The following is a 13,676-nucleotide window of genomic DNA, read 5'->3' as shown; positions in this document are numbered from 1 at the left end:
TCTCGGCTGAGCTGTCCCCCCTGTACTTCTCGCCGTCCCCAGGAACCTGGCAGAGCTGAGCCTGGACGAGTTCCTCGCTGCCGGGTCCGAGTCGGAGCCTGACGGCGGCTCAGAGAAGGAGGAGGAGAGCGCTAGGCCCGCCAAGGGGGTTGCGGCGCAGCGGCGGCAGGGGGGGGAGGGGGAGCAGAATGGAAAGGCGAAGCAGAATGGAAAGGCGAAGCAGCCGCTCCAGACCCAGCCGACTGGGAGGTAAGGACGTGCCGCTGGTCCTGCTTTGAGTGAGATTTGGCACCTTTCAGATCGTGTTCTTGGTTCCTTGGGTTTTTTACTTTTGCCTGTTTTTATAGGCAATTGCAGGACTTTGTGACAGTATAGGATGAGCTCGTTTTGGGGCAAGCTGGGTAAGAGGTGCCTAAAAGGGCTGTGGTCAAGGCTGTAGAGTGGTTACAGGGTATGAGACAGTCAGGTTTTTGTTGGACCCATGTCAGTTTTGTAACTGCAGTGTGAAAAAGCTCATGCATGCTTTTCGTATTTTACAGGGTACATTGGAATCAGACAAAGCTTAATTTGTTTTTCTCAGTCTGTGTATACTTTCTTTTACTGAGAGATGTTGGAGTATCACAGAATCCCAGACCATTAGGGATTGGAAGGGACCTCCAAAGCTCATCCAGTCCAATCCCCCTGCCGGAGCAGGAACACCCAGATGAGGTTACACAGGAAGGCGTCCAGGAGGGTTTTGAATGTCTGCAGAGAAGGAGACTCCACAACCTCTCTGGGCAGCCTGGGCCAGTGCTCTGTCACCCTCACTGAGAAGAAGTTTCTTCTCAAATTTCAGTGGAACCTCCTGTGTTCCAGTTTGTGCCCATTACCCCTTGTCCTATCATTATTTGTCACCGAGAAGAGCCTGGCTCCATCCTCGTGACACTCACCCTTTAAATATTTATAAGCATGAATGAGGTCTCCCCTCAGTCTCCTCTTCTGCAAACTAAAGAGACCCAGCTGCCTCAGCTGCTCCTCATAAGGGAGATGCTCCACTCCCTTAAAAATCTGCAAATAGAAAACAATGTAGTAGTTATTAGGCACTGCTAATTGTTATGAGAAGCCAAGACAGTTCTTTAATATCAGATAAAATTTTGCCAGGCTTTTGTTGTCACATTTCTCTGGCACTGCAGCTTTAAGTATTCTTTATAAAAAGCTTGCAGGAGTAATTCTGAGAAAATGAGAGACAGGTTTTTTTTGTTTTACAAGATGTTTTCATGACCTCTGTTCAGTATCCCAATAACACCTGATAGCTTACTATCAATATTTCTTAGTGCTTCATGAAAATAACCTTTTGCAAGTCCTCTAGAGCAAGTGTTAATTGGGATACAAAACTGTGGCTACAGCCCTGATGGATTCATCACCAGTCAGAGTAGCCCCAGGTGTGCTGTAGTGCCCAGAAGCTGCTTGTTTCTCTTACAGCATCAGCAGAAGTTTGAGCAGTGAATAAATGCATGCTACCTCTTATTTATCAGGAAGAAAGGAAAAGCATCTGAACATAAAGATCAGCTCGCCCGGCTGAAGGACAAAGATCCTGAATTTTACAAGTTTTTGGAGGAAAATGATCGCACGTTGCTGAATTTTGATGCTTCAGACAGCTCTGAGGAGGAGGAGCCGTTGCACATACCACCTGATACACTGGAGGTACTAAGTCCTGTTCTGAACTGCTGAAGTGATATGAAATCACTGAAATATGCTGAAATCTCCTTTCAGTTACTTATACGTTAAGCATTTGAGTTTTCAGTGCAAGGCCTAAATATGTTTGGGCTTATAGTGGCACAGATGGCTGGGGAGGAGCTTCCCCAAAGATCATCTGCAGGTGTGCAGGCTTGTAATCCAGAAGTCAGCTGTGGATTTGAACTGAGCATGAGGAGTATGTTAAAGATGGGAGTATATTTTCTTTGTGGTGTTGGTTTTGTCCCCTTTCCCAATGGGGGTTTGTTTTGCCTCAAGTGATATGCTTTCTCACTGATGTTTTGTGTTGTTGCACATTGTATTTATGTAGCAAAGCTGCAGGGCTTAAGTAGCTTTTTTGGTATTTGTAATACCCCTCATTTTATTACTGCTTTACACAGAGTGCTGATAACAGCATTAATTCAGGCTGCCTGCCTGCCTTCCTCCTCAGTAGCTACTCAGCAGAAGAGGTGGGGCCAGACAAGTGTACAAGCCTTTTCTCAGTCTTGGTTCTGACTTCTCTAGGAAGCAAGCGATGAAGATGATGATGATGAAGAAGAAGAAAAAGTCAAACGGAAGAGAGTTTCTTTCATCTCTGTGAGCTTGAAAATGGTTGAAGAATGGAAAAAAGCTGCAGAGGTGAGCAGGGAGTTGGAATACAAGGCACTTAAACTTCTTCCCCATGTGTCGCTGCCTTTAAAGGACCAACTTTTGATTTATTCATCTTTCACAAAAAAATCTACAGAGAAGACTCACATCTTACATATGTGGTCATGCTCCTGGAGCTCTTTTTACTTTGGCATGACCTGACTTAGCAATTTTTGCTTGGGCTGCAAGATTAGAGTACTTGCATTCCATCTGCAGGAGAAGCTAGAGAAACTTGTGTAGCTCTGAAGAAGTCAAAATAGCTAACTTGAATTTTCATCCTCTTCCTAAGCGCTATACCTTTGGCAGCTCCAAAAACTTTTGTAGTCACATTGAGTAGTGATGAAATGGCTTGCTGCTTCTGACTAAGAGGGGGGGCGGGAAAGGTCAGATTGTGTAGTTGATTGCAGCTGATTCATTGCTTCTCAAACCCCAACCAATTAAAAGCCCTGGAAGCCCATTTTAGAGCAGGTGAAAGCCACTAGCATTTGTTAATGTGGTCTTGACGTTTTTCTTTCACATTACAGGAGCTATTTTTACAATAAATTCCAATACTCCTTTCCCAGTAAAGTGCTTCAGAGTTTCAGAACATCGCTTGCTTTTTCTCCTCAGCAATCTTTTTTCTTCTTTTTCCCAGAGCAACCTAACACCAAAACTTTTCCATGAAATCACTCAAGCCTTTAAAGCAGCTGTAGCAACCACCAAAGGAGACAGTGGTGGTGATCCTAGCAAGTTTCAAGTAACTGATGCTGCAGGTGAGTTGGTCACCATCCTGGTTTTGTGAGAGAAGTCATTTGGTAGGGAGGGTTTAGTGCTATTAGAAGAGAGTGGGGATAAGTACTGGCAGGACTTAACTTACCCTTTCATAGCTTCATTTCTCTTAAGTAGCTTATCTTCTTCCTGGTGGTGAGTCTGTGCAGTGCTATCTCTTTTGATGTCCCAGTGTGTAAGTGTACCTCTTGGTGTGCATGCCTGGTGCCAGCTGGGTTTGCAGACTGCTGAGGAAGGTACCACCCACATTAGGTTTTTGGGGAAGAGTGATGGTTATACAGACCCCTGGTCATGGGTCAGGCTGCTTTTGTGCTTGGTGCTGTTTATTCAGCAAAGAGATGGCCCCTGTGCCAGAAAACTCAGTTATAATCTTGCTGTTTAGATGGTAATCCTAGGGTAAGACAAACTGATGTTTTCAGGAAGCTTGTAGAAATGCAGTAGTTCATCCTGGCTTCAGTTTCTTGGGGAGATCTTTTCAGGTTAGCTGAGAAACAAGGAATATATGGAAAATAATTTACAAGTGCTTGTCTGACTTTTTTCTTAACCAGTGTTCAACGCCCTTGTGTCCTTCTGTATCCGGGACCTTTTCCGCTACCTGCAGAAATTACTTCTTCCAAAAACCCCAAAGAACAAACAAAAGTAAGTCTGAGGAGATGTGAGAACTGCAGGTGTGAGAAAGCTGGTTGGGATTTTTTTTCAGAACTGCAGCCTGGCTGTGAAGCTGGAAAAAGATGGTAGCTCTTCTCAAACACTAGCAAAGTTGCCTGATTATATTTACAGTTGTCTTAGCCAGATTCCTTTTTATTTTCCCAGAAGTGCATCCTCTATATAATATTATACTCCAGCCACTTGCAGAGAACATGTGGCCTCAACAGAAAGAGGTCTGGGTTGCATATTCTTGCACTCAGGAGCACTGTTAAGGTGTGAGTTGGTTTTAGAGAAAGGGGCCAAGCCTTCTGTGTAGGCAGAGTATCACCAAGTTAATCCGCAGCTTTAGCAGCTGTATTACACCCTAGAGTTTGGTGGTCTGAAGGCTGGATGATCTGAGTTTGAGCTGTTCACTGTTAGAGCGTAGATGGAATGGAAACAAGCATTCAGCTGGGCAAGGAACAGTACAGTTAGTATTTTTCTAGAATGACAGCATTGGTCCAGTACCTCTGTATCCCGTTCACTGTTGCGATTTGATTTGACTGGAGAGAAGCAATGACAATTTTGAAATTTCAGCTGCTGCCTGGGAGCTGGGAATTTTCTGGCTATTGTGTGGGTTGGTGCTCAGTTTGACTCAGGTTGGGCCTATAAATGAATTTATTTTTTTAGAATTTAATTTATTTGTTGGAGGTGTTTTTTTTTAAAGCTAAACCCAACTCTTGCTCGTTTCCAGAGTGGTCCTCCCTTCCACCAGCCCGTTTTGGAGCAAGCTGCGACTGGACATAAAAGTGTACCTCAGCTGTACCATACAGGTAAGAAATTTCAGCACGTTTGTGATGCTGGGGTCAGTCTGCATTGCTGCACTGTTCAGGATATTTTGGAATGAGGCAGATGGGCTTCTGCATCTGTAAAAACAAACAAAACACTGCTAAAAGGAGAGCCAAACAATCAAGAAGATAATTAACAAAGCACATAACAGTGTAGTGTCAGGTACTTTTCCTTTTGAAAAGACAGTTATTCCAGCTTGAGGGTGACTTTCTGATCATCACAGTACCAGGAACCTTGGGTATTGGTTTCTGTACCTTCTTCTGTGGTGGATAATAGATCTGACTTACGGGCTGAGATTGCAGTGGGCAGAAGCAGTCTCACTGAATCTTGAAGCCCTGGGCATGTGGGATTTGTGTGTCCATCCAGTTCCCTGTCTTGTTTTGGGAGTTACTTGGTCTAACAATTTGGAGGTCCACAGGATGGTTGGATCGAAATAGGTAGTCTGTAAAGAAGGACTGGTTTAACATTCTGGCACTTCTCTCTGTCTATATTTCTCTGACAAATTAATATTTAGTGGACTTTAAAGTAGTTTGCACCTTTGCTTCTGCATTCTGTATCTTTAATTCAATTTTTGGCACTCTATATATATATGATCTTGCCACTTGTAATAAATACTAAGATGATAACCTCATGGTATCTCCAGGTATGATTGTGCTCCATCCCACTAGGATGTCCCATCCATCCAAAGTTGCACATGTGTGGTGTTTCAGAGACAATACATGGATTATTTCTGAAGGAAATTCCTGCCCCCAGTTAATTTTATTTGGAGATTGCTTCATCATGCAACCCCAAATTTGGAATATTAAAATCAAAACAACATTGAAATACTAATTCTTTGGAAACTGAGGGAACAGCGTATAAGGAAAGAAAAAAACCACACTGATGTCTCATAGCTGTAAGCTGGCAGGATGACATAGCAGAAAGAACATTTTGATCAGTAGAGCTTTTTTTCTCAAGTTGTGGTGCCTCTTGCCAGCAGCAGAAGATTGCAGTAGAAAGGAAAAGCTGGCAATCCAGTCCCATTGAAGTAATGCCCACTCCTGTGCTTATTTCTGAGTGCCCTTGGTCCCAGGCTTTACTCTGTTGTTTGTTTTGGGGTTATTTTTACTGATACGGTAGTTTCTGAACAACATCTTCTCTTTTCCTTTTGGTATGTGAGGGACTTTGCAAAGGAGACCTGCTAAGTCTAGGATCTTTGCAGTTCAAGGAGGGAAGTTAAAAGCAGAAAAAATGTCTCTGCTTCTAGCAACTGGGATTGCAGGCAAGAGGGGCCGTTGCACCATGCAGAACCTCTCTCAAATTGAAGTGACTTTGAGCTTACCATTATGTTTCTGCTTCTAGCAACTGGGATTGCAGGCAAGAGGGGCCGTTGCACCATGCAGAACCTCTCTCAAAAGTGACTTTGATCTTACCATTGTCTTCAAATTAGAAACTGCAAACATCTCTGGGTTTGGCTCCAGGTGAACTGAGCTGAACGACCTGGAAATACCAGGATGTTGTTTCTTCAACAGTTTGTCTGACCTTTTCGTTGAGCTACAGTTAACCTCTTGATACCCAATAGTACTCCAGCTTCCCAGGAAAGCAATCCTAGTGAAATCAAATAAGTTATCAGATAGCTCAAGTGATTTGTTTACAAGCCTTGTGTAGATTTGAGGGTGTCTTCATTGTGCACTGACCATTGTGCGAGGTGACAGGGGCACTGGTGCTTGGATTCTGTGAGATGTCTTAAACTGCATATAGTCTTAGCTTTCGTGGTGGACACAAGAGAGGTTTTATGTGGTGAGCTCAGGTGCCGTTAGCCATCCAAGTCCTGTAGCCTGAGCTCACATTTGCCAGGATGATGTATTTTCAGGGGAGTTACTTAATCTGCGATGTCTGCCCCTATCCTGATGCAGCTTTTGGAGATTTGTTTGATCTTCCTCCTAGAGAAGACTGCTTTTCCAGTCCTTCGTTAATGCAGAAATACTTGAAAACAGCAAAATACAGATGCTTAATGGTAAAGGAAGAGGTCTAAACACTAAATGGGGTTGTGTTTTGTTTTCCCTCCCTAGCTCATGTCTTGTTTAACGGAAGCCTCAGTTGGTGCAGCAGTCCTTCAGCATGTCATTTCCACAGTGCCTTATTATCTGTCCTTTCCAAAGCAGTGCCGTGCACTTCTCAAGGTAAGGTGATATGCTATGATACATTATTTAGACCTGGGTATTTTCTTACCCCTTTCAGATGAGCCTCATGATATTGGGGTTGGATCCCATGACAGTTCATTCTCTTATATTCCTCTTCCCTTGCTTTTCTTTTGGTCCTGGAAAGGACTCCTGCTTCTCTTACAAGCCTTCTAGGTGCCATAAAGCGTGCTCATGCTGGGATGAGTGGGCATGAGGCTCTGTGTGTAGCTACTGCTAATCCCCATGCAAAGTGATACGGAGGCGTTCTGAGGAAGCTGTCTGCTTCCTCATCGCAGATGGAGTAATTGTTGCCTGTGTGTAGTCTGTGATAGTATTTCAGTCTCAAAAGCTGGGGGTGGAATGTATTTGCAGAAACTTAGTCACAACTGCTGAGTGCTTAAGAACAACAGAGGAGGCGTGAAAGAGGGCAGCAAGGTGACATTTAAATGAAAAGCTGCAACACAACATTTAAATGAGACTGGGAATTCTTTCATGATAAAGGTGACTGGTATGCAGTGATGGGAGGCTGGTACACCTCATATCTGAAGTTATAGTTTTGGGTATATTTCAGCTTTTTCAGCCCTGTAGCTGGTATCTTTGAGATTTCCTGTAGAGTTTGTTAGTGCAGATAAGGTAACTAGTTACTGGAGACATCAGCTGTGATTGTGGTCCAGTTGTACCAGATGCTTCCTGACAAGGCCAGCCATGTCCAGATGAATCTATACCCTGACCAGGCAAATGCAGACAGGCCTGGGAAGAACAAAATCTATTCACTTGCCTCTCAAAAGCTGAGGAGAGAACAATATACGATTGCTTTATGCAATGCAGAGATGTGTAAAGTTCAGATTAACGAGTTTACATGTCAGTGGTGGGCTGTCTGCTAGCCCAGACCTCTACACAGACTAATCTACCCCTCTCCAGCTGTTGTAGGTATTTTTATGATGCTCTGGGTGTTTGTCATCATCTCTGTACCAGAGTGGCTGTCTCAGCAGAAGTGCTGCATTACACAGGTTCTCTCTCTCCAAACCCTCCTGCTGCTCTGTTGTTCAAATTAATACAGTGAATGGCCAGGGAACTGGAAGTCAGAACTACCACCAGGAGATGTATGCCAGGAATTGCAGTCTGTTTGCCCAGAGGGGAAAAACACTGATAGATTCAGAAATCAAACCCTGGTGTCCCCGCTTCAGACACAAGCACATCTTTAATAGCGTTCTTTGAGAAATTGGAATTTGGCATTGCTGGGATGTAATGGAAGTGTAGTTGTATGCTGCAGAGCTCAGTGTAAGAAATAAAAATTACTTTTTTATTGGGCTGGAAGATGTGTTGGCCAAATGTGTAACCTAGGGTGCTGTTGCTGTCTAGGGGATGCTGAGGAAGCTTTGCAAAGCTTTGGAGATTAAGTTACATGCACAGGCTGATATCTATGCTCAAACTGTGTGTATTTAGGCACATGAATAAAGTTGCACGTATTTTCCAGAGATGCTAGTTTTGGGTGGTTTCCTTTATTGATTGTAGAAACATCAACCTTGCCTGTTGTGTGGTCTCACAGCTAGAGTATGGTGACAGAATGACTGCCAGAGCTGTTGTGACTCATTCTGTGACAGTACAGCCTGCCATCTTTGTGTCGTCTTCCTCCTTGCTTGCTTTTTTGGTGTGAAGGAGGGGAGCTCAGGCCTGTCTGTTATCAGGAAGGGGCTCTTTGTCCCATTACTTATTTGTATCTTTTTATTTTCTGTTCCAGCAAGCAATTAATTTGTGGAGCACAGGTGAGGAAACAGTGAGAGTACTGGCCTTCCTTGTGCTGAACAAGATCTGCCGCTACAAGAAAGAGGTGTACCTAAGTCCCTTGCTCAAGGTAAGGCTGGTACTTGCTGTACTCTGCAGACGTTCTTTCTCACATTATATGCAAAGACCTTAGAGTGTGAGCTGCAGCCTATTAGGTAGGGTAGGTGCTGGAAATAAAGCTGTCTGCCTCCAGAAAAATAAACAGGGAAGAAATTTTGTGAGCTCAGAGTGATATCCTCCTTCCTGCTACTGCCCTTTCTGCTGGACAGTTAAGGGGTCTTAGCAGGGAAGGCCTCTGGTACCCATCTGACTACTGGATGAATGCTAACCCAAATTCTTGAGGGCTTTCCTCAAGTGCTGACACTCTACTCGGTGCTACTGAACTGCTCTGATCTCTCAGCTAATAGCTGAGGTTCCCAAGTGTAGTTTCTTTAGGTACCACTGTTACAGAAAGAGAACTGTGACCAGCCATAAGCATGTATGGCTTAAAGCCATCCCACAGTTCCTCTCTTCTTGCAGAGAAGCAATGGAAGGGGCATCTCCAAGCTTTGCTAACAAATGTGTGAGTGCAAAAAGGTTCTGACTCTCTCCTGTCTGTGCTGAAGGAGCAGGCTGGATTATTATTATTATTGCATATTCCTTTGAAGTGACTTGTCTTATAAAAGGAGCATTTTATCCCTGGTTTGGACATACCTGGTTGGAGAAAGTTAGTGAAGGGATGCTTCTGTTGTATATGGTTGTATCTCTTCTTTTTTCCTCCACAGCAAATGTACATTGCATTTGTGAAGAATTCCAGATTCACCTCTCCCAATGTCCTGCCCATGATCAACTTCATGCAGCGCACGCTGACAGAGATGTATGCCCTGGACACGCATACCTCTTACCAGCATGCCTTCATCTATATCCGTCAGCTTGCCATTCACCTGCGCAGTGCAATGACCATAAAGAAGAAGGTAGGTACCCCTCAGTGTGGAACGACTGTACCCTCCTATGGGAAATATGTGGAGAGGGGAAAATTGCAGGAGCCACTTGAGGCTTTTGGTAGTGTCTAAAGTGTCTGACCTGTTTCATAATGTGCCAAGGATTTTTTTCATGGGCTGAGAGCTCCAGAGATCACCTTGTAGTTGCCTGTGTTCGTTTAGAATTTCAGCAAGGAAGGAGAGAAAAGACAAAGTGGGGGTCACTTTTCTCTCCCCAGCGTGCAAGAGTTGATGATGCACTTTCCATCTTCTGCCTTTGGCACCCTTTTTCCACTCTCTGAAGCTGCCATTTGCAGCTTCTGTTGCAAAACCTCAAGGTAAAGAAGATTAGGAACACACACCCTAATGTGTGCATCTTTCAAGTGAAGTTCCTACTATTTAAAGAACTTAATTGAACAAAGTAGCTCAGACCTTTTGGGAGCAGCCCTGATTTCAGCCGCCTCCTGTCTGACCTCAGAAATCTGAGTCGGGTTGCTAATCCTGGCTTTAGTCATGTTTAGCAAAACAGACCCCCCTAGATTAATTGTTCAGCTGCTCCCAAACATTGCAGGATTGGTGACCAGTTAAATCTCCTGGCTGTTCAGACATGGGGATAAATGAACAGAGATAAATGAAGTCTGGGCTGCATATGCCCTAATTGGATTACATTGGCTTCTTACACTCTCAGTCCTGGCCCAGACAAGACCTAAATCCACTTGATTTCACAGCTGGGGAGGGTTGTAGGAACTTTAAATGATAACAGCACAACCAAAATATACAAATCCAAGTAATAAGCCAATTAATGTAAATTGAGCGGTGGGTGATTGTGGAAGGTGATTACAAGAGCAGATTGCTTATCTGTTCTGTGCAAGAGAAGCTGAGAACAGAGCTTCTTGGTACATCTCAGTGACCTGGTGAGAGCTGGGAGAGCTCTGCCATTTCCAGCTGCAGCTTAAGTCCCTGCAGCAAGGTTTGGTTCAGTGGCTGCAGTTGAGGGCTTCTGTCCTTGTTTCAAGGCTTATGCATCTTGCTTCATCCATGCAAAATAGGAGGTGAACTGGGCCGTGAAAGTCTGAAACAAACACACATTGGAGCTGAGGCACCTTAGGTGCAGTCTCCTAAGTTCTCAGTGCAATTCTGGGGCGTACATGGGCCTGCAGAACTCTTTAAAAAGGATATCCTTAAGGGAGCCCTGCACTCTCCTGGCCCTGTATTTAATCTGGCACTGTGGGTTGCTTAAGCACATGGCAGGGAGTGGGGGCTTTCCCAAACATTCTTGAAAACAATGTCTTTTGGGTTGGTGCAAGACTTGATCCACACCTTCCCATAGTACTGAGGCAGCCTGAAGTGCTGGTTCAGTGTGTCATTGCATGTCTTGCACACTGCTGGCCTATTGCACTGGTTCTGCTGGTAACCATAAAGACTGGCTGAGAAATGGAGCTGCAAGTTTGTTCTCAGCTCTGCTGGCTGTCATTTTTACTCTGCAATTGGAAAAAATGAAACTGTCCTGGGTAGCATCTTTTCCAAAAGCAGAGAGGAGTGCTGGGTTGATCATTTGGTCCTTTGTAGGAACATCTTTAAAATGAGCACTGATATTACCTTTCAGAGTTAGTGGAGTGGTGTGTTGGGGTTTTGATTAATACAGCTGAGGGAAGGGAAGCTTCAAATGGGAAGAACAAGCTGCTACATAACCACCGAAGGAGTTCGAGTGCAGAGAGAGGAAATCCAGATGAATTCAGATTAATTTCTTGGTAGTTTGAATCTGTAGTGTAGCTTTACATGCCCTTTCCCCCCCCTTTCTGGTCTGCTGAGGCCAGAAAGCAATTTATAGGGGTATTGCTTTCCTACCTATGGGAGACCAGGGACTGTCCCAGGGGCTGTGGGTAAATGGAATAGTTAAGGGTTTTCTAATGCTTGGCCACATCCCCCCATCTGCAGTGAGCTGGGTCATTAAATCATCCTTCTCTAATGAGCCATACTTGTGAAGAAAAGCAGTCTGAGTGTTGCTCATTATTTTCTTCGAGGCACTAACTAGTACTGAATCAGTGTTGCCAGTGCAGCATCTGAACTTGCAGGATGGTGGGTAAGCCACAAGCATCAAAGCAACAGCTAGGGTGTTGGTTATTCCTCTAAACAGTACACAGTGTCCTCTTAGAGAATGCCAGATAAAATGAGTCCTGTAGAGAAACTGGAGTGAGCTCTTCTCAAATGCCACACTTTCAAGTTGGTGCCTGTGTGTTTCTCTTTTCTGCAGGAGAATTTCCAGTCTGTTTACAACTGGCAGTATATCCACTGCTTGTATTTCTGGTGTCGGGTTCTCAGCACAATCTATCCCAGTGAGGTTATGGAGCCGTTGATCTATCCTTTGACACAGGTCATCATTGGCTGTATAAAGTAAGTAGGATTTTTTTCTTCTTTTGGCTATGCTGCTTTCTGTTACTTGATGTGGCAGAGCAGTTACTAAGAGCTGTTACTGTTATGTCATTTGGGTTTAACCTTATGTTGTGAGAATCTGTCTGAGAGCTGCTTTTGATTGCTGGAATACTTCGAAGATGTGTTGTGAGCACCTGTGTGTTGCAGTGGTGAGAAAGTTGTGGTGTAGGTTATGCTTTTCTAGGCTAAATTCTCTGTATAAGAGAAGTTGCAATCTGAATAACCTGGACAGATTATTCACCCAGTTGTACAAAGTGGCGAGGAAAGATGTACTGACTTGCCTCAGGACCTAACAGTGACAAAGCACCGAATCAAGTCCCCATCTCTAGCTCAATAAATACAGTTAGCAGATACACTCTCTTTTTGTGCATATTTGTTAGAATTTGAAGAACTAGGACACATTTATTGTTTTTAGTATGTCTCTACTGAGAATTTTTCTCTTTTCCCATCAGTTTGTGTGTTTATATATGAAATTTTAGTGCTTTGAAATGGCTGTTAATAATGAGCATTGAGGGAATTTCTGAATCTCTGGTGATCGCTGAAATCCTGTTAGCTCTGTTAACCAGATTCTCAGCTTTAAAACACCGCCCGCCTGGTCTTGAAAAACTCCCAAGTGGTGATGAAGATAAGCAGATTTAAACGATCGTTAGGGTATGCATACATCTCTCTTCCCATCCCCCATGTGCACAGAGTGCTTCCCACTGCTGTTTAGAGCTTTAGTTGTCCTGCAGACTAATCTAGGCACTTTTCTACCTGTCCAGGCAGATAAATCAGCTATCTGGGGCCAAGGAAAGGTGAATAGGATGAGTCTCAGCAAGAGCAGCAAACAGAATTTGTTAGGGTCTGTGATGGACAGGGCTGCTTGGCAGGAAGTACAGTTACTGTCTGACAAGGTCCCAAAGATTTGGGAACCAGACAGATGGGTTCTAGGGTAGGGCAAATAGAAATAAATCCTACCTTGGCTTCCTTACTGAGCCAAGCCAGTGATATAAAAAAGGGGGTGTGTATGTGATCAGGTGGTGGGGCAGGATGCTATGAAACATCTGGAATACCTTCTTTCCTTCCTGTTTGAGAAGTGGAGCAGTGCTTTGGGGCACATCTGGAGGGTGATAGTGCTGGGAGGAGAATCCCCTTCCCCAAAGCCTTTTGTACCGGGAGGTGGCGCCTGGCTCCAGCCAAAGGGCAGTGAGCAGGGTGTCTGTCTGTGGGACCTGACAGGCAGATCCTCATGCCACCCTGCCCTCGTAGGGGAATGGGGAGAAACCACCGTTCTTTTTGCTCTGGTTAGGGACCAAGGTGGAATTTGATAAGTGATTAAACAAGCTAAATAGTAGAAGAAAATGAAAATTGGCTCCCTTATTTTCTTGCTCCCTCTTCTTGCCTTCCAGTATATGAAATGCATCGAAATGTTTAATACGTATTTCAAAAGTGGACTCCATGTATGTCTGGAAGTTACCTGTGTTCAAGATGTGGTCCAGGGAGGTTGAGCTACTGAATGGAAAAGTGCTGGAATTGATGGCTTCTGGCTTTTGTGATGCTGGGAAAAGCCTCACTGCTGAGTTTGCTCACATCTGCTTGGATTTATACCTTGTTCCCAGTCTGAGCTACAAAAAATGAAGTTCCTCTCTGGATTATAGTTAAATGAGGACTTTTGGTGCCTGTTAAGTGTTGGAAATCAACACTTGCCTTTCAGCCTGTATAGGGGAGAAAGCAGGTACAGCCTCCTCCATGG

The 13,676-nt window shown here is 44.2% G+C and overlaps 1 protein-coding gene across 1 annotated transcript in view; it reads left to right on the top strand.

Moving 5' to 3' along the window:
• Positions 1-42: 42 nt before the first annotated feature.
• NOC2L (nucleolar complex associated 2 homolog (S. cerevisiae)) overlaps positions 43-13,676 on the top strand; it is a gene marked incomplete at its 5' end in the record, with an annotated part of 40,170 nt that continues 26,536 nt past the window's right edge. Inside the window, 10 exons of the mRNA XM_010182271.1 lie at positions 43-176; positions 1,511-1,683; positions 2,239-2,352; positions 2,996-3,113; positions 3,678-3,768; positions 4,511-4,589; positions 6,657-6,767; positions 8,509-8,622; positions 9,317-9,505; positions 11,766-11,905. Of these exons, the coding sequence (XP_010180573.1) occupies positions 43-176; positions 1,511-1,683; positions 2,239-2,352; positions 2,996-3,113; positions 3,678-3,768; positions 4,511-4,589; positions 6,657-6,767; positions 8,509-8,622; positions 9,317-9,505; positions 11,766-11,905 (1,263 nt within the window). The remainder of the gene's footprint in view (positions 177-1,510; positions 1,684-2,238; positions 2,353-2,995; positions 3,114-3,677; positions 3,769-4,510; positions 4,590-6,656; positions 6,768-8,508; positions 8,623-9,316; positions 9,506-11,765; positions 11,906-13,676) is intronic.

This window comes from Mesitornis unicolor, unplaced genomic scaffold (assembly GCF_000695765.1).
Source record: "Mesitornis unicolor isolate BGI_N332 unplaced genomic scaffold, ASM69576v1 scaffold4334, whole genome shotgun sequence".
Classification (NCBI taxonomy): domain Eukaryota; kingdom Metazoa; phylum Chordata; class Aves; order Mesitornithiformes; family Mesitornithidae; genus Mesitornis; species Mesitornis unicolor.
Note: the sequence above shows the minus strand (reverse complement) of the source record. Positions and strands in the feature narration are given on the sequence as shown.